General features: G+C 47.3%; 1 protein-coding gene across 4 annotated transcripts in view; it reads right to left on the bottom strand.

The window, feature by feature from the left end:
- LOC142572640 (uncharacterized) overlaps window positions 1-20,230 on the bottom strand; it is a 177,079-nt gene that overhangs the window by 81,644 nt on the left and 75,205 nt on the right. Inside the window, exon 1 of one of the 4 annotated variants that reach the window (XM_075681898.1) lies at window positions 136-473. The exons of the other annotated variants lie outside the window; for them this stretch is intronic. Coding sequence (XP_075538013.1) covers window positions 136-193 — 58 coding nt within the window. The 5' untranslated portion in view covers window positions 194-473. Of the gene's footprint in view, window positions 1-135; window positions 474-20,230 lie in introns of those variants that run through there. 4 annotated transcript variants of the gene reach the window in all.

Genomic DNA, 20,230 nt, shown 5'->3' on the forward strand with positions numbered 1-20,230 from the left:
AAAACGGCGCAACCATCCGGACAGCGACAACGGAGTTCCCTAAAGGACTCTCGCAATACGTCGCCAGGAGACGCGCCGACAAAAAAAAACAAAACGCGTTAGCCTCGCAGCGAAGACGGAAGTGACGGGGCTCACCTTCGGAAGCCAACGGAGGCCAGTCAGGTTTTCCGAAGTGGCGTGTTTCCGGACTCATCCTCCTGCGCCCCGCCGGCCGCCGCAGCTCGGTGTACACGCTACACGGTTAGCGCGGCTCGTTCGACAGAGCGCGCCGCCGCCTGCAGTGCGCGCTAATTGGCGAAATTGGCTTTTTTCAACGTCCGAGGAGGCTCGTCGCATAAGCGCGTGCAGACCCGCTCACAGCGACGCGCGGCGTCACTTTCGACGCCGACGCGCGCGCGCGCGCACAGGTGCACGCACAGCGTGCTCAGCGAAAGCCGCAGCGTATATGCGCCCCACTCGCGCTGAGGAGACGTCGCAAACATCTGTGCATGGAGACCGCGCGGTCGCGAGCATAATGCGGGCACTGCTGTTCGGGCGAGCGCCGCGAGCGAGCTGTGCGCCTTTGTTAATACTTTGTGTACACGGACGCGACACGAGAGGAAAAGTAATTGCCGCGCGCTCTGCAAGTACACACACACACACACACACACACACACACACACACACACACACACACACACACACACACACACACACACACGCACATATATATATATATATATATATATATATATATACATACACACACACACACACATACGTGATCTTGTTTCTCTTATACATTTGTGCCTTTGTTATGCGTTTTCACGAGCTCTGTTCGGCGTTCATTGAGAGAATGCAACCATTGACTGGCGCGCGTCCTTAATTGGCGCGTTAATATTGCACTTAGATAGGAAACGACGCAACATTCTCTCTTCATTACCTGTTCGCGTGTTATCCGGGCTTGCGACGCTAATTTCCCTCTCGTCATTCGCTGATAGGCTTATCGCCGAGATCGTTGCAAAATTCCGCTCCTTTCACTGCCGCAGTGCGTGGGCACGTATATACCCCTTCTCGCACAGACTGGCCATTTTGTTACACGCAGTCAATATTCCCGAGCTCCAAGTGAAACGCTTCATTGCCATCATTTGCAAGTATACGTATAAGCCGTAATAAGCAGCAAACTTTAAAGGGACACAGCAGAGAAAGAGAATTTGAGCTGCCATAGTGCAACTACCCTTGTACAAAAAGAAAGAAAAAAAGCTCTCTCTTTTCCGTGAGACAAGCCCTCGAAAAGCCAGAAAAACACAAGAATTACCGTAAGAAGAGCGGTGACCTGGCCTTGAAGTTTCTACAGCAAATCGCAATGACGTTATGGAACTCAACATCTTCGACCCGGGCCTAGTCACCGCCACCTATAGATACAAGGCCTGTGCACTCCAATCCACGACGATGGCCTTGCTACCTGGCCGGACTGCCATAGAATCTGTAATGGCGATGCTCCCGAGTATACGCGGAATTTTGACGTCACGCTGGGCACGCTGGGCTTGACGATGGGAATTTCTGGCTTAGTATAACATAACGGCACAAAGAAGAGTGCACAGGCATTGTGTAGGCGTTGGCCTACAAGTTGACTTCTTATCGATAAAGACGGACAACATTGTGTACGTACTAAAAGAGCCAGGGACTGAAATTAGCGATACGTTTCGAAAACTTTTGCTGAGACGACCCAAATACTAAAGTTATGCTTTGAAAATCGAAACCTCACACTGACGTGACTGCGTCGGGATTACGGGGTAGAATTAAAATAAAAATGGAACTTTGACTGTCATTATCTTCTGATAATCGGTCTCTTACGGCGCGACGATCGAAGATAGAGTTTGGAAGAATAATTTATCAGATTGGATTGATTTAGTTTTTCCCTTTTAGTGTCTCGTTGCTAAGTGTACTCACTATGCGACTCTGCACTGCATGCTACCTGTGCGGAATCATGAGCGAACTTGTTTAGGCGTGCACGTCTTATAATCCCCCCCCCCTCCCATTAGAGAACTTTAGCCCGGCCGCATTACCGTATGGAAAGCGCCTGTCCGTAAAATAAATCTTTCGTGCCCACAAAAGGGCGACAATATACAGGCAGAGCACTAGGCTAGTGTACAATGTAATTTCCTTTGTCTTAACCTTCGTTTGTTTTATGGCTGCAGAAGACTAAACGTAATAATTTTATGTGCATTAGCTGAAATTATGGGAAGAAATTGCACGTGAGAAATGCGAGAAATCGCGCCCGGGGAGAGCAACTTTTTGAATTGAGAATGACGGTGTCACCGGTTTCGCGGTGACACCTTATATACACTTATAAAGACAACTTATATACACACGACTATATAGATAGCAGGCTCATGCTATCTGTAACTCCATCTTTCCGGCTAAAGTTTTGTTGTCGGTTAGTTAAGGGGATAACATTTCTCATGTTAGCTTCACGCGTGAGATCCTGAAATCTTGCGTGCAAAAATATACAGAGGGTCTCAGAACAATTTTTTCTTCTTCATATCTGCATTCTGAAATATGCAAACACGCTTTCAATAGATATACTGGTGTTGTATCTCCTTATGTTGCCTTCCCTATATGCTGAGAGCATTCGCTTCGTTTTTCAGGCTCATGGCAAGTCTTATCGCATATTCTCAAGCAATCACGTGCTTTTCGGCGAATAGCTTCGATTCCTTGTGCAACCGGAATTTGCATCTCACATAATGCACGTCCTAACCACCAGGTAGCAGGACTGTCATAGCATATGCTGTCATGCTATGCAACATGCTCGCTATCGTAGGTTTCTTAATTCTTGCAGATATCTTGAATGTTTGCCTTTAATACGGCGTTGCCTTGCAATAGGAACGCATCTGACCGTTTCTTCTGGTTGCTTCTTATAAACTTCCTCTTCTCATTAAGTATTTCCTAATCTTTACAACATTCGCTGACGTAGCACGCTTGCTCCTCGTTTTTTACTTAAAGCTCCTTCGTCGAAAGCCCTCCCAGCTTCGGCAGTACACCGACGATAAATGCCGTGAGCTTAGACGACTTTTAACTGCTTGTCGTCATACAGAGGCGGCAGGAATGCCCGCAGATGATGCGACCGCTGAGATAACGCGAACTTCGGAAACCAAGAAACATACGAGCACAACAATGCACACAAGATGCGAGGAGTCCATACGTATTACCGAGGCTGGAATACGATACGACACGCAGCTATAGATGACTCGGTGGAATGTATATCGCAGAGAGCTGATACCATTTTTAATCCGCAAAATGTCGCGAGTCACATTTCTTCACAGGTTCGCGATTATTCATTTCATTCCAGGCTTTTTCGTAAATAAATAAGCAAAATAACAAGAACAATGTCGCTATAAGGCTATTGAACACATGAGTCAAAGCAGCACTTCGTCCATATATGCGCCGCGTCTTCTCGCAGCACACAACCCCCTCGCACTCGTGAATAAACTCGCATTTCACACACCGCGGGCAACAAAGGTTCTGGCCTGTAGTCGCATCAATCATCAGAGCTTACACCGCGCTCCTCCGTGCATCGTGCCTGCTCGCATGATGTATAAGCGAGAGCGCGCACTAACCCCGCGTGCTTCCAGCAGCTGCCTATGTACGCAGCTTTTGCCACTTGTTTATTGTTGTTATATTATCACGCCGGGAAGCGGAGCCGCTCAGGGGGTATCAATTGCGAGACGCGCGGTGAAACAGACGAAATCGGTGGGCGTCTCTCAGTCGCGCGAAATTAATGCGGTTTAATTAGGTTTTCCAAGCGGGAGGAGAGGTCTATAGGCCGCTGGCAGCTGCTCCCGAGTGAGGGGTGGCACGCACGCACGAACAAACGATGCGTATACGCACACGCATCGCACACTTATTACAGACGAGAGCTCGCACACACGACAGAGGCGATGCACGAACAGACGCACGAAAGCGCACCCGGAGCCGCGAAGATGTTTAATGAATACGCGCCGTCGCTGGGCGATGGCGTTCGGCGTAATAATCACTCGGCGCGACCCTGGCCCTCGGCTCGCGGCGTGTCGGCGCGGTTAACGACGCCAGGGGGCGCGTTTATTGTGCCAGCTTTAATGAGAGCCACCTCGGCTGGGGGGGAGGAGGGGGGATCGGGTGTTGCTCATTACTGGAATGAAGAACCCTCCTGCCAGGATGCTTCGGCCACCCTCTACCTTGTATGGCCATGCCCCTCTCCCTCTCTCTCCTCCCTCTCCTTCATGTTCCCGATGGCCGGGCCCACTAAATCCGTGCAGTGGTAAGCAGCGACACATGCTGAGGGCAACAACACTAGCACGTATATAGAGGAACGTAATGCTTGTTCACACTGCGACGACGGCATACTGCGTGCAGAGCCACCACGTGTTCAAAGCCAGCGCACGCGGGTTCGACGATTAGGTGTCTCGAGGCACTTGTTGCACGCCGGTCGGTCTGCTTATTTCGTTCTTCAAAGTATACCACGGGGCGGCCGGGTGCTCTTGCGCGCAACGTTGACGAACCCGGCGTCCAGAAATAAGGTCGTTTGCTTGACCGGCTGGCGAAAGCTTTCGCGCAGCACTGCGTGGTTTTAGTTTCAGTGATACAGAGGGCATAGATGCTTTGGCGGGAACCTCCCAATAGAGATAGGTATGCGGTATGGTGGAGTAGTGGGGTGCGAAGAGAGAGCGGTGCCCTTCCTCCTACTTGTTTTAATGGTCCCCGCAGCTCTTACCACACCAAATTGGATTACTGCAAGGTACTGCAAAAAAAGTTTTATGGCACCAGCGCGTGCCACGGTGCAACGGCCGTGGCTCGTTCGCGTGCTTCTTCGCGCTGCTGACATCAAGTGTACTTGTTAACTTTCCTCGAACGCTTTCGCAGCCTTTATACGTCCATTTCAAGAAGAGATTTTATCGCCCGTCGTTGCTTTCGCGCACAAAGTAACGTGCTGTAAGAGACCGGCAACGAGGTCCAATTACATGCTGTTTTATGCGCGCGCTTACCGCGCCGTTACGGAGGCGTAGCATGCAAGGCCTGCGCCTATGACGTCACTCCCGCGCCGCGGGGGTACGAAATGCCAGGAATCCAGAGCCACCCGAGAGCATTTGACGTGTAGGTGAACCGAGCGCCGGGAGGGGATAAAATTATAAGCGACAGATGCTTGGAGATGCCGTCGAGTCTATTAAATTACTTACTCCCGAATTCAGAAATGCGCCTTGCAGCGCGTGGTTGACGTGATATTGATGACGCCTGGCATGAAGTTGCCCAAGACGCTCGATGCGTTTCCTTCGACGCGTTCCCGTCAGGCGTTACTGACTAATTTACATCGGAACTTAACCAAGTCAAGCAAGGGCTACAAGTTAAAGCGCATTTCTGAATACGGGGGTTACAGTCTGTCGAATCCTAACTGTTTCGAGATAGTGCCCTCCATCGAAGTATATTATTCGAAATGCCGAGCCTTCTGAAAAACCTTGGGAAAGCATACTTTGGGACAAGCCGCAACTGCTCGAAAGGGCAGATCCCCTGATCTGCCATGTGCTCCAAAGCCAGAAATTTGGAAGACAGCGAAATGGAGATAACTTCTGTTTTATTTCTTTTTTGTTAACGTGCAACGACAGCAGAAGTAGCTGTGCAATAAGCTTTCATGGAGTGAATCATTAAAACTGAATAATTAGCCTTCGAAAGAGTTGCTTTAAGGCGTACATATGCATTAACTACTGTGGAACTGCGGCTGGTTAGTTCTCTATAGGCATACTGACTAAGTAGGAATCCTGAGAATAGCAGTAGCAGTCGTCCTAAACTCTGTCATAGAATTGATGCTTCGCTTAGTTTTGCTTAGGACTGCGTGACGGAGGCTTCGGGGAACTGATTAACTGAACGGCAATGCATTTTTCTGAACGTTTGGAAGGGATATCTCGGAACTTGTGCGAGTCTGATGATTCCATTAAGTGCTTGCGCCCGACTTGAGCACCGAACATAAAAGCAAAGCTAGGTTGAGTAAACAGTTTCCAGTGTATACATATGGGGGCTGAAACTGAGGCAGTTTATGTTGTATAAGACAGTGGCGCTGCCTGTAGGGCCACCCGGCGCCTAAAGAGAAAAGGCGCATTGTCACGGTAATTGGAAAGAAATTAATCAGCACAACCAAATTCTACAAAAACCGCCACAAAGTAGAATGAGCTTAATTTACGAGAGTGATTAGATATGGTTCGCGTTAAACGTTACAGGTACCTTGCAGCATCATTTGAAGCATAAAGGTTAATAAGAACGCAAATCATAAAATCAATGTTTTGCGCCCCAAAACAAAGTAAGAAGATGCTGGTGGAGCTACGCGGGGATTTTAGAATCCGCAGCCGCATAGATGGTAGCTTGTTTGCAATCACACAGTGCGTATGGCGAAACGGACAGACAATTATAAGTAGCCCTCGTGGATGATGTATATCGACAACAAAAAAATTTGAGGAGCGATTCTACTCTGTGACGGGGGATAAACGGCGGAGCTGTCATACATCACGCAGGGTTAGACAAAGGGTACGCGTATTTATTTTCATCATTTGGCAATGCTAGTTACGATAGCTGTGTGATTACTGTGATATGCACTCATTTGTTCGGTTACAACATTATACAGAATCTTGGCAAAAGTTAAATCGACACACGACCATTGTTGAGTAGCTGAGTGACTTGGATTGCTGTGGCTCTGCAAACCAAACTCGTTTAGCACGAACTGAGTGAAACATCTCGTGTCTGGTTTTTTAAATGTCCACATCAAGTCTCCAACCATGATCACATGGGTAGTTTTATCACGGTTAACCCATGTAAAGTACGTGGTCATTAACTTCTCGATATCACACGTGGTAGTGCTGGAGATATATGCACAGTGGATCACAATTCCCTCTTCCATTCTTACGTACGGCACAGACGTCCCCACAGTCGGTGCCATTGTTCTCTTGCGAGTCAAGGGTGTATGGTTGTGCATGCATACATCTTGTCCTTTGCGCATGTGGCAACGCCTCCAGTTCGCGAGTGCATGCAATGTTCGCAAGCAGTTCCAGTTTACCCATCGACTTGAAACAATGCCTACTGATTTATTATTATTATTATCATTATTATTATTATTATTATTATTATTATTATTATTATTATTATTATTATTATTATTATTATTATTATTATTATTATTATTATTATTATTATTATTATTATTATTATTATTATTATTATTATTATTATTATTATTATTATTATTGGCGGAGTGCTTGCTTCACCTCCGCCGTGGTTGCTCCGTGGTTCCTCAGAGAAGGCAGGAGGAAAATAACGGCTGGGGTGGAGGAGAGTCTTTCGGATTTAACGTGCGCGGATGACATTGTTTTATTTGGGGAGAGCTAGAGAGATATTCGGTTTCCTGTACATACTTGTGGGCTAGAAAGGGTTAACACGATAATTCAAATTCTGAGTAATCACAATGGACAAGTAAAGTAAAACGCCTTGAGCTGAAAAGTTCGAGCACTTCACAGTGACAATTGAAGAGAGGAATATGCAGGTGAAAAAAAGAAAGAAATCACGAGGAGGCAGGTAAAGCAACCGACAATAACAATATGCCTGTTGTATTTAAACTTAGATCCTTGTACGTGCTTAACAATGACGTAGCTGTAAGCGGGTGGAATGTGTAATGGCTCTAGCCGAGATAACGAATGGTAAAAGCACACCTTTAGGCCGCGTGTGATGCGTGCAAATCATTAGAAGGCGCATTCCAGTAGGTCAAAGTCTTATTTGTGACCTATGGTCTTCAGCAATGGTCATGCAAAGATTGGTGACACCGAGGAACAGGGTTATAGATATTCTATTCACACGAAGGCTGGAGTATTTTATAGAACCATTTCCACTGACTTCACGATTAACGCGGTTTGCGTTTCTTGCGGAAGTTTCATACGTGTCTGCCGTGTTGCACCAAGAGGCTCGATCGCTGTTTGTGACAGTCGCTGTTACAGTGGTGGGAACCAACGATTTCGTTCGCTCACCCACGTAAAGGGGGCGCCTTCGTGCGGCCATTGTAAGTTCGTTTATTTAAGGAAAACAACGGCTCGCGTTCCTCGCCCTAATGACGAAAGCGCCCCTCTCACCTTCCCTGCTATTCGATCGCGGCACCATATTGAGGGCCCAAACCACGTGGTACAGAACAATATTCACGGGAGTGCAAGAGAGAGAAAAAACAAGCAACGAACGTCTTGTTTGGTACCGTACACTGAGAGTATCAGAAAAAGCGGGATTAGAAATTATATATATATATATATATATATATATATATATATATATATATATATATATATATATATATATATATATATATATATATATATATATATATATATATATATATATATATATATATATAATTAATGCGCGAATAGCATTTCGCACCAGCTGCGAATGTGACTTCGTTCCCAATGTCAGGTCCGGATAACTGATCAGAGTACGTCATGAGCCGAAAGGAGACGACGGGCGTTCTTCCTCTCTCTCTTTTCATCAATCTCGGAGACTGCGACATCGGGCTATGCGCGCCGCATCCCACCACACCGCCTCCTTCGTCTGCACGCGCACTACCTCCCACACGCACGCAGACACGTACGCAAGTATACATACCTCCTTCACCGCTCGCGCGATGGCGCGCCGCCAAGTCAACTCAACCGCGCAAGGGGTGCGCCGAAGCCATTAGAAACGCTAGCTTCCAATTAGCGACCGGAGCCAAAAAACATAAATATTTGCTCCTGCATAAAACACGGCTCTCCTCCTCTTGTTGATCTCCCTCTCTTTCTCCTCGCCCTCGGACCCAGCTCCGCTGCTTTCCTTTTCTTTTTTCTTTTTTTCGCGTTTCGGCCCCATTTAATGGCCAATTTCCATCGGCTTCGTCTTCCGCAGAACGCGAGAACTCCTTTGTGACTCCCTCTACCCAGACCGGCGCTTAATTAACTGCCTCTCCATTCTCTCCTTTTGTGCGCCGTTGTTTTTCTGCGTCCGCGCGCAGTTTGCGAATTGGCCGTCGGGTCTCCGGAGGCTCCTGAATGCGATGATGAAGCGAGGCGGCCGAGGCGTTTGCCAGTTACTCGGCGGTGGCCGTATTGCCTGCCTTGTAAGTACGTGTACAGGCATGCGCGGCCGTTAGAGTCGTGATTGTCTCGGAGCCGGAATTGCCAAACGCGCTGCAGCAGCCGTGTGTGTCTCTGAACGAAATTAGTTTCTCGCACTCGCTTCTGCTCATGTACCAGACAAGGCGGTTGTTTGCGAGCTTTTCTGGCATTTCTCCGTCTTCTTTCTTTTTTTTTGTCCGGACTAAGCTGCGCGTGGTATGCGTGAAAAGATGAAACGTATAGTACGCACTCCTGCCACTTGCAGTGCAAGTTAGCTTGGCGTTCATCGCGCCAATAATAATAATAATAATAAAAAAAAAATAATAATAATAATAATAATAATAATAATAATAATAATAATAATAATAATAATAATAATAATAATAATAATAATTTATTTTCCCTTAAGGACCGCTGTCGGGGTATTACATAAGGGATGTTACATTACGTATGCATAACTTATTACATAAGTTATACATACATTGCACCATCGGAGGGCGTCACTTCGCCCTTAAACAAATATTCGCAACGGTCTATGCTCCCTCTTACCTCTATGAATAACATCATCTTTTTTTTTGCCTATTTGCCACTTTCTTGCTGATCTCAGTCTTCCTTGCATCATAGTGTCGCGTAGACGTCGCACCACTAAGATGAAAGCGTGATCGAAATCGACAACATCACGTTTACGCGATACTTGTTAAAATAAAAAATGAATGCTTTTGCGACGTTTTGTCAACGATCTCAATTTCGGAGCTCGACATACGTGGTCGGGGCATACAAGCTTTATACGAGCCGCTTCGTGAACGCCTCTATATAACCTCTGTGCACACGCACGCACACGCACGCACGCGCGCGCACACGCGCCACACACACACACACACACACACACACACACACACACACACACACACACACACACACACACACACACACACACACACACACACACACAGATATATATATATATATATATATATATATATATATATATATATATATATATATATATATATATATATATATATATATATATATTCGGCAGGACAGCAATAGCAGCTCTCGATCACTCAGCCAACAGCCATTGTTAGGAAAGTCTGAGGTTTCGCAAACAAAGCTTCGCTTTGAAAAGTATATATTGAGCACTCGGACTTAACAGTGTTGCTTAAATTATTGTACATGTTTAACTCTACATTATAAATTCAGTGTTCGGCAGCTATGGCCGAGTCACAATCGCGGATTCTATGCTCATTATGCACTATATACCACCACGGCCTGTTCATTGTGAAGGCTGTTCGCGTCGAATAACAGTCGAAGCCAGGCGCAGATATGAATAATTTGCAGTTCAGCTGGCCGGAGGCAGGGAGAGAGAGAATATTAAAGGGATTATAGTTAATCAGAATTGAGCCCCATTGGCTACACTGCACTAAGAAAAAAAGAAAGGGTAAGAAAATATTTAGGGAAATAGAAAGCTCAACAACTTATGATGTGCACTGGAGTCGCCGACGTATTGGAACTCCCAGCATTGTGTCACAGATGATTGCTATAGTTTCAATCTGCGCCTACGAGCTCATAAAGTTCAACGGTTATGGATTTCAATGAAGTTCCAGTGTATCCATGTGACACCGATATCGCCCGACGCCAAGCTCTCGACTACAGCATTACTCGAACAGCGCGTACTAACGCTATGTACTAGTTAATTAAATTAGTTTTCCATCGCGAAGCTGCGAAGTCGACACCGTAGTGGAGGACTCCGGAAAAGCTTTGATCAACTGTGGGCCATTAAAGTGCATGCAACCTAAGTCTAAACCTGCAATGCTCAAAAACATTTTTACGTAACGCAAGATTAGAACACCATTTTTACCTTTATTTCTGCCAATGAAAAGTGCACTTGAGCAAAAAATAAAACAAAACACGATGAAAGATTAGAGTAGAAACATTAGTATATACTTAATTCATTATTGGTTTGCTAAATTAACTAAAAACTCGCTACAGCGTAACCAAAGCACTGCAATGTGCTATGCGGTTAGCTTCCCGGGCTTAAATCAGAATTTTGAGGTACCGAACAGCGCATAGCAAAACCGATAGGTTGGCCATTACAGGACTAAGCACATGAGCATGTCGACATTCGAGCAATCGCCAGTGCCTTCTATTTTCACCACAACGGGCACTTTGCAGGGCAACAAAGCGTGGGTGATTTCTTCGTTCTATATCCTTCAATATGCTTCGTTCCACTTTGACGTCCTTAAGGACCAGTAACGAGCTGATGATAGAGCAAGTTAGCTAAACGACTTCGGAAAGCTTACTGCTGCAAAACGACCCTATTCATTCAGTTTCACCGCGGCGAGCGATACCTTTACAGCACAAAGAAATATTTTTCAACGCGAGTAAATGTCAGCGCAATGGAGCCTTGGCACGTCATATCGTCTGGGTTAATGCTGTGTCGGCGCACTGGCAGCACAATAATCTTGATAGCTCCGAACACTATAAAAGGTGCAAAAGCAACAAGGCAAAGCTTCAGCTATAAGAATTAAGTGCAGTTTTAATGTATGTGATTTGTTGAGTTTTGTGCCCATGGCGCGAAACATCTATTACTGACTAAGATAAAGTTCACTGGCCATCCGCAAACAAATCTGCACCAGACTTACCTCGTAATTCAATTTTTTTTTTTTTTTGGTCACCGCCCATAACAAATTATGTTTCTTCAATAACACTACAGTTGTTCCGCCATACAGGCACGTATGCTCTTTGCGTTTTGAACAAACAGTTTTCACGTGACGTCACGGACGCAGCTTCTAATGATGGTTGCACCCAAACATGGCGGACACAGTGACGTCAGCATCCCATATTATCGCGCGTACATTGTCTCGCTTTTTAAGATGCCTGTTTTCACCGGATTATCACTGATATCGATTTGTCGCTCGGTGCCTGCCGTCCCGTAGCATTTCTTGTTAACGCATCTTCTCGACGTGCTACTATCCAAAGATGGCGGCCACGATGTCATGAATGCAAACCATCTACCGCACCGTCTACAATTATCCTTGTCACAAGCTCTGCCCCGCTACTGCCGAGTGTGAACCTTTGTTCTTTTTTTGTCTTCTTTCTTTCGTTGTTGTTTCTTGCTTTTTCTACGGAGAAGTCAGCCCACTCTCTTGGCGATAGGTTTCCTGCAGATATTTCCCATTTTATTATAGAAAAAGGACTAAAAGAAAAAAAAAAGAAACTCCTTTTTCCGCAGGTGTCGCCTTAAGCTGGGCGGAGAAGTGCTCTGGTGAGTGCGTATTTCGCTTTCTGAATTAAAAATACGCACCTGGCAGAGCTCCGTACAATTATAAACACAGAAAAACAAATGGCATCTTGCTGCTTGACGATACAAAAAAAAAGGAATTTTCGTTGTCATGACTTGCAGAGCGCAGCTGCAGCTCGCTAAACTATACCGTACGTCGCCAACGTGTATTGAATGCTCGGGCATCGTTTCTCTCTCTCTGTCTCCCTCTTTTTTTTTTTTCCCCGTCAGTGCATTGTTAGCATGGTTTGAGTGTACGATACCGGAGGGCACGGGCGTATTTGATGACCCCATTGATAGTCAGCGCGATTCAAGTGGCCGAAGCTAACTTCATTCTTTATATCAGCGAGTGATGACATTTTTCTGTGAATGCGAATGAGCTTCGATAAACACAAGCAGATCGGCAAGCACATAGAATTTCCGTGAACAACGATATTAAAGATCCACGCTGTTACGAAGCCGCGTCTAATGCTGCAGTGTCCCGTCATTGGTATTTACGTGTCTGCGTTTGTTATAAACCAATTTTTTTCGCGATGCACACTTTGAAGTGCATCGTCGATGCGGGCGTAAAGATAATAACATTTATCATGGCCAATAGCAGATTCGAAGTAACAACGCCACAATTTTATCTTTCTTCCATTCTTGATAAAGAGAGAGAGAGAGAGAGCCTGCTCCTGTGGGATATTATAATAGAAACTCTGGCTGCGTGTTCCAATGGTTTCACAATATGGCAGAATTTGACAAAGTCTGGAGTCGCCCCCCCCCCCCCCCTGCCGTCCCCCCTCATTTCCGTTCCCGTGTTGAGAATTGTTGAACCTCTCGGGTACCTTACCGCAGAGAGTTAGGTCCCAGATAAAATGTTTTGGATGTGACGTCATCACTTTGAGGCGGTCGGTCCATTTGGTTAGCTTTCGTAGATGTATCGAGTGAAAATGTCTGATGGCGAGTGTTATGGGACAGCCTGCCGTAGTATACGGGGTATATATGAAATGCGATGACTGGCCTTACGCTTTAAACCGATCGACGGCCGTGGTGCTTCCTTGTCAACACCACCCCCTCGCCTTATTGCTTCAGTACATATTTGCGCCTACCACTTGGTTATACACACAAGCGCTATAGCAAGTCGACGATGGTGCAGGGTGTGCTCAAACTCTCCTCCGTGAAACTGCCATTGCAAAGGCAGGCGCACGAACTTCGATCAAGCGTAAAAAGGCGTGGAGCGGCCGTGCACAACACGCACGGCCGGAGGAAAACGTGGGGAGGTGGAGGGCGGAAACAGGGGGGGGGGGGCGTAACGAGGCTGAATGACAACCGGCAGCCCTGCGGGTCACGCGCGTATTCCGGCCGGCCGCATACGACGCCGCGGTCGAGTCGAGAGATTAAATAATGACCGGCTGCCGACCGGGAGATGTCCGCCGCGCTCTGTGTGGCCCGGATTCTCTGCAGCCGCAAACGCACGCCAAGGCAGACCCCAGTCGCGGCGGCGCCCGTGGTAGCATTTACTTAAAATCACCGCGTGCGCAAAGGTTGCCGTGCGCGCGACCGCACGAGAGACGGAGAGGGCAAGCTGGCGCGTGACGCTCTGATGGCTATGTGTCACCGCCGTCCGTAGCCGCGATCGGATAGCGCCGTGACCCGGCGGAGCCATATTGGCACTGAACCCTGCGGGTCACCGCTAACCAGGATCTCGCTGCTGCCCATTATCCCATCGCCGAGCCGAAGAAAACCAGCGGGCCACATCTGCTGCCGCCGCCTGGAAATGTACTACGCGGCGCTCGCCCGCACGTATCGGGAAGTGCAGAGCACGCGCGTCAAGCGAGCAAGCGCGGAAAGAAAGAGATGGCGAGATAGGATCATTTCTTGCAAGTCACCGATTCTCTATTTCTCTCTCTCTCTTTATTTGCTTTCCATCCTTCCGACCGCTCGGATTCGCTCCGTGTGGCGGCCGTAATTGCTCCTTGCAAAACCCTTCGGACCTGCGACTTCGTGCGTTTGTGTGCATTCGCGCTGTGCGCATGCCGCACGCATTGCCGGTTACGCGAGGCGCCGGTAGTACGTGTGTGTGTCTGCACGAGGCGCAATGACCCGCGCAGCGCGGGCACGATCGTGAACGCGCGCAAGCGCGCAAGCGCAGTCGAGTGTACACAGCACGTATAGGCTCCGGTGCCGCTCGGTGGCAGCAGTTTCGAAAACCGAGTGCTTTTTGGGCCACCAAAAACGCGCGTTCACGCCAGAGAAGGAGCGCGCACGAGTCGCGCATTCGTGACTGCAGTCGGTGCCGCCGTGTGCCCGTGCACGTATATCTCCGCGCGCACATCGACGGTTAGAATGATTGAGCGCACTGTGGCCACGTGAACCCCGGAGTTTCTCCCGCATTCAAAAAACTTCTTGCTGCAGTTAGGACACTGCCTTAGTGCACTTCGAGGAACAGGAGGTCCGAACCTCCTTCTGCCTTCTTCGAAACGTGATATTTTCTGCGGGAACACGGCATCGTTTACCAGCCGTTTGTCAAACGTCCATCAACTCCATTTGAAGGTGTATACTGCCCCGAGGCCTCGTTATGCCACCCGAGAGGTGTGGCGCCATGGCGTTTACAATGAGTGATATCTGTCGCTGCCATCTGCTGGTTAGAACCCGTATAACACTGCCAAGCGTGGGTACTTGGGGTTGGCTCTTGATAAACGCACGACTTGATCGCCGCTTGTGAAGAGCTTGAACGAGCACCTCGATTTATTTGCACACTTTCTTACAGTTGAAACGGACTGTTTCCTTCGAATATATGTACGGCTCTCTGCAAATGGTCAATCTGCTTCGATGTTCTCTTCCTGCCTTCCTCCCTCAAGCGAACGTCAAGCTTTTGGAAGGCATTCAAGTTAAAGCGCTCAGAATACATCTTGGCCTACACCCAAGGATACTTGGACTGTGGGCGCTCAGAAGCTTTTCACATGTAGGAGGTCCTTTGTGCTTCAATGCGGTACGTAGCAGCCGAGTAGTTGACCATCTACTCGCTGCCATTTATGCTTCAGAGGTGCGAAGCTTGCTTCCTCTTCAACATCACCGAAGTTCCATCTTTTCTGTTCCACCCTAAAAGTCCTCTCCGTGAGACATTTCCACCACTATGGCTGGAATCAAGAGAAAACCTGACATGCCTCGTTCAGCTCTATAGCATAATTTCCACTGTAGCACGTATACAACTCATACAGTGCTCGCTATCATTCTTACACTGATGTACCGGCCACGCCTACATCATCAGCTACGGGCGTCTGGATCCAGATGACGAAGACCACAATCTCGGAACTAACTCTACCGAGCTGGTTGAACTGAGGGCAGCATTCACTTACATTTTGTAGCAGCAAGCTCTCGGGTGGGTAATCCTTGTGATTCTCAGGCAGCTCTATATACAATGCCTGTCACCGTGCCTGCTAATGCCTAACCCACAGTGGCCCGCAGGTTAAATTGCAGTGTTTTGCCGCACTGGTGGCCGACTCCCTGTGGCTGTAGCCTGCGACGTCGTAGCAGACCGTGCGGCTGGTACTGCGCAGTAACTCGTCCGAGCTGACTCTTGATACCATTTTCCAAGAAGTAATTCAGTGGCTCTCATGTTGCACGGCGCTCGCAGCGTAGCCTGTGGTGGGACATATAGCGGCATATACGGGCCAAATGCTCGTTTCGCGGACGTTTTAGAACTTCAACCAATGACTGTCTTGAGAAAACACCTAAACGTGAGACACGGTATTTCAGCTGCGGGTCGTTCTTAGACCTTGGCAGTGTGTACCCGCAAGGCGCTATAGAAAGGCCTCAATGAGATTCTCTGTAGATAATATTTTTTTACTCTGCTAATCTCACCCGAAGTAGCATGCCAAGCTCGTCGCTATGCTAACCTGTCCGTGTACCATGAATCTCTCTCTCTCTCTCGCTGGCTAGACGGGGCAGTGCGCCTCACTGGGCGGCTTTCGTGCAAGGCGAGAGAAGACTGCCGTCGTAACGCCCGACGTAAATGCTTACCTTTCGTCGAACAACGATCGCCACAGAAATCTAGGAAACGGCCCGCGTCAGCAACTGCGACAAGGGCCATGGTTTTGTGCCGTGTTATACCAAGCACAATAACCCTGTACAATTTCGCCATTATTAAAAAATAAAAAGAAAGGAAGACAGAAAGGAAAAAAAGAGAAAGTACAAAAACCGAAACCGGTATGGGGAGGAGAACGCAGGTCGTCTGCAATCTGCGGTCTATATACCACAGCGGCGCTACTCAACCAGTATCGAGAAGCCTGGGCTAAATAAAAGAAAAAACATAATAGATCTGCCATATTTCGTCTACCTGTTTGTGGCGCAGTGCCGTCATTCCTACAGACATCCAAAAATGTCTGCAGCAGATTTAAGGTGTGGCGCTAAAAAGCATCGTCTTGGCTTTGCAAGGGGAGTCATGCGGCATGCAAATGGCGTTGCCTTGAACTACATGTTCAGCTGATGTACACGTTCTCGCAGGCCCGTATACGCTGGTGGCGCTTGAGAGGCACATTGGAGGCCCACCTGAGAACAGGACTCGTTCGTGATCCATTCAAAGCAGAGCAAAAGGACCAAAGTCCGTAAAAGGCTTCTTTACCTTGACGACAACGAGGTCCAACTTGAAAGAATAGCACTGTAAACGAAAATAAACCCACCTGGGACTTTTTAACAGGTGATGTGCCCTAAAACCTTCCCATTCTCGAATATTTACTTCGATGTATGGGAGCAATACAGAGTAATTGCCTCGTTTCACTCCGTTGGCTAGCTGCGGGAAGATTAAGGCGACATGGCGCGATTTTACTCCGCAAGATCTTGTTCTCCTGTGAAAACTTCGACAGGGAGTTTTAAAAAACTCCCCCCACTGAAACAGGTTGGTCACGTGGAGCTTCCCATGAGGTTGTACGCCGCGCAGCGACAGGCCGCGTTCGGCGGAGTCGGCAGTGCTCTTGGCTGACGGTTTGTTTACATCTGTGAAGTGGCGTTCCGTGACAGCTTTTCATCAATTGGGTTTCCCGTATTTCCTTCTAGAAAGGGTTATAGGCGTGCCTGAAGCTCACTGTATCTCAGCTTCAAGTACGTTAGCTGTGATCGCTTTGCTGACGACGATGAATGCAAGAGCAACATTTTCAAGTGCGGAATAAGGCTTAGGTATACCTCGAAGCTGGTCATTTACTCGTGATGTCGGCACAGGTTTCTGACTGTGTTTTCGTGCTGCGTGACCGTGGCTTGTGTTCTTCAATACGAGCAATGCGACTTTTATGTCCTTGTGGGTACATGCTGATAACGCCTGGTGTAATGTTTGAAAGGACCGCGTAGCGATGGCAACGGCAGCCACTGTTCGAGCGACGACGTCCGTGCGAATCGCACATGAATGGCATACTCCAAGTTCGTTGCGGTGCTGTGTTTCCAGTGAGAAAACCGGAGTGCAAGCAAATGTTTCTATGTATATGTGTACGGATATCCTCACCCAAGGAAAATGGTAGGACGTAAGTTTGCGTACTGTAAATCAAGCTTCTTACTGAGTGATGTGAATCGAATGGTTGTCGCGCATTTCGGTTTTGGTCACGTCGCTGCTTCCGATATTGCATTAACATTACGCTCTATCCCAGACACTGATTTAGAAGCGTGCCTGCTGGCTCCGAGTGTGAGAATTCGCTCGACAGATCAGCGATGTGAATCCTTTTCACAACCGAGATTGCTTGGACGGTGAGCAAGTGTATAGTGCGGTCTATAAAATGTATGACTATGCACTTTTCGGTGTTACGTCGGCTGCTGTGGGTCATGCTCACACGTAATAAATTCTTGCTACACTATCACTATTTCGCACAAAGTTAATGTTGGCATGAAGCACACGCACTTACATTTTTCTTGCTTACTGTAAATAACGCACTACTTTTTGGCCGCGAACGCCGGCGGTGTATACGAAGTCGCCTCAGGACTCACAGAATGGCATGCTAACTTTGGAAAATCACGTCATTAACATTTCTTTCTCACTATTCTGAATTATTTGTTTTCTGTTGATTAAGGTATTCCGTTAATTTCAGAAAGGCAGGTCTCGTATGACCGAGCATGTCAGTCGTAATTCTGAAAACAGTACAGCTGCTCGCTACGCGGTTTCGAGGCACACAGTATCGTGGTTGTGGCAGGCGTTCCTTCTCGTGTAGCGTGTACGTTGCACGTCTTTCAAAGTTCTGCATTGGGTGTTTTTCAAATGTTTATGCATGTCATGATTTATGTGCTTTCACTGACTTGTTTCGTTGAATTTGACGCGGTCTTGTTTGTATATTTCGAAATTTGAGCATATCTTCACGCAAGCTAACGCGATACCTCTTTTTATACTCCCGTTGCACCTCGAGAAAACTCCGTCCAGTGCAAAGTAAAAAAATAAATAAAAAAAGACAGAAAAAAGCTCCTATGGGTCCACGCAAAAATTCCGCTCCCGCGTAGTAAAGATTCTACTCTGGTCATACCGAGCATAATGAACTGACAACCGGGGGGTCGCTAGAGAACAAGCATTACAATCGCACCTGGGAGTTATTTCCATTGACAGTGTATATGCTGCAGGTGTGTTCACCAACCTCTCTCTCTCTCTCTTTCTGCCTCCCTTTCTTATTACGTGTCGTTTGCCTTCCAGAGAATGTCATTAAGCTGCAAGCGTTGTCGGCACGTACAGCAAGCAAGCAAGCCAGATTAAGGCGTAGGCATGCACTCAGGAGTAGCACGAATAGTACGCGCCCATTCTAAACCAATCGTTCTTGCCGATTCATCGCGCCACGCGCAAAACGCTTCGCTATTGTCCATTCCTCCAAATACGCTTTCATGACACCTCGGCTGGCATTTCGTTCTTTAAATTGCGCACGCGTGTACGCATAGTTCAGTCAAGCGCAAGTTCTAGGAAGCTTCCACGGTGGGCTCACGTATTACACTATTGTTTTCCGAGACACCTAGAACAATATTATACGAAAAGAAAATATGAAACATCAGAGAAGCGAAACAACTGTAGGCGCGCCTACGCGGGCGGGACAGAAGAGAAAGAAGTATACGCATCGGTATTTGCCGCAGTCTTTGTAGACATGTGTGCCAGCTGTTGGAGGTGGTTGTACAGCGCAAAGCCATTGACGACGCAGGCACGGAATGAGCTTGCCGTAGTAACACGACTTTCGCACCGAGAGAATTCATTTCGCAGGAGGTTCCACAGCGACTATAGTGCATTTGTACGAGAATAATGGAAACGCGAACAACGAAAGACGAGAACGCCGAAATGTCGAAAAGAACGGTCAAGCTCGCGATTGTGATAGAGATTTCGTGCGCGCAGGTTAATGTTGCAAACCAAAAGCAAGATACACTATTGAGCGGTGCTAAGAAAAAAAAAATATTCTGCAGGCGCCAGCTGTTGTTCAAGAGAACGTGGTTCTAGTTAAGAGAGAAAATATGGCGTCGTTTATATAGCAACGTAGAAATTTTCGCATTGCGAGTGTGAACACAATAAGCATGATAATAATTTTCTCGCAGAGCTACATTTCTTTCACCCGTTTTATGACTTCCCAGAAAAATATGCGTCCGTAGAACACCCGTAAGAAACCAATGAACTTCACATTGAAGTGTTATACATACGTAGTGCATACACACAAGCCTTGTCATCGTTGCCGCACATGCCGTAAATATTGCTATTTAATTGCAAATGCCAGGCCGTGTCGCTCAGCATGATAATGCACATCACATTGTCATGCTACAACCTAATTTTTCATTACGGTTTCTATAACTGCACTGTCACATTTACATGAAACTTCCTTCAATGTGACACGCTCTGAAA

This window comes from Dermacentor variabilis, chromosome 2 (assembly GCF_050947875.1).
Source record: "Dermacentor variabilis isolate Ectoservices chromosome 2, ASM5094787v1, whole genome shotgun sequence".
Lineage (NCBI taxonomy): Eukaryota > Metazoa > Arthropoda > Arachnida > Ixodida > Ixodidae > Dermacentor > Dermacentor variabilis.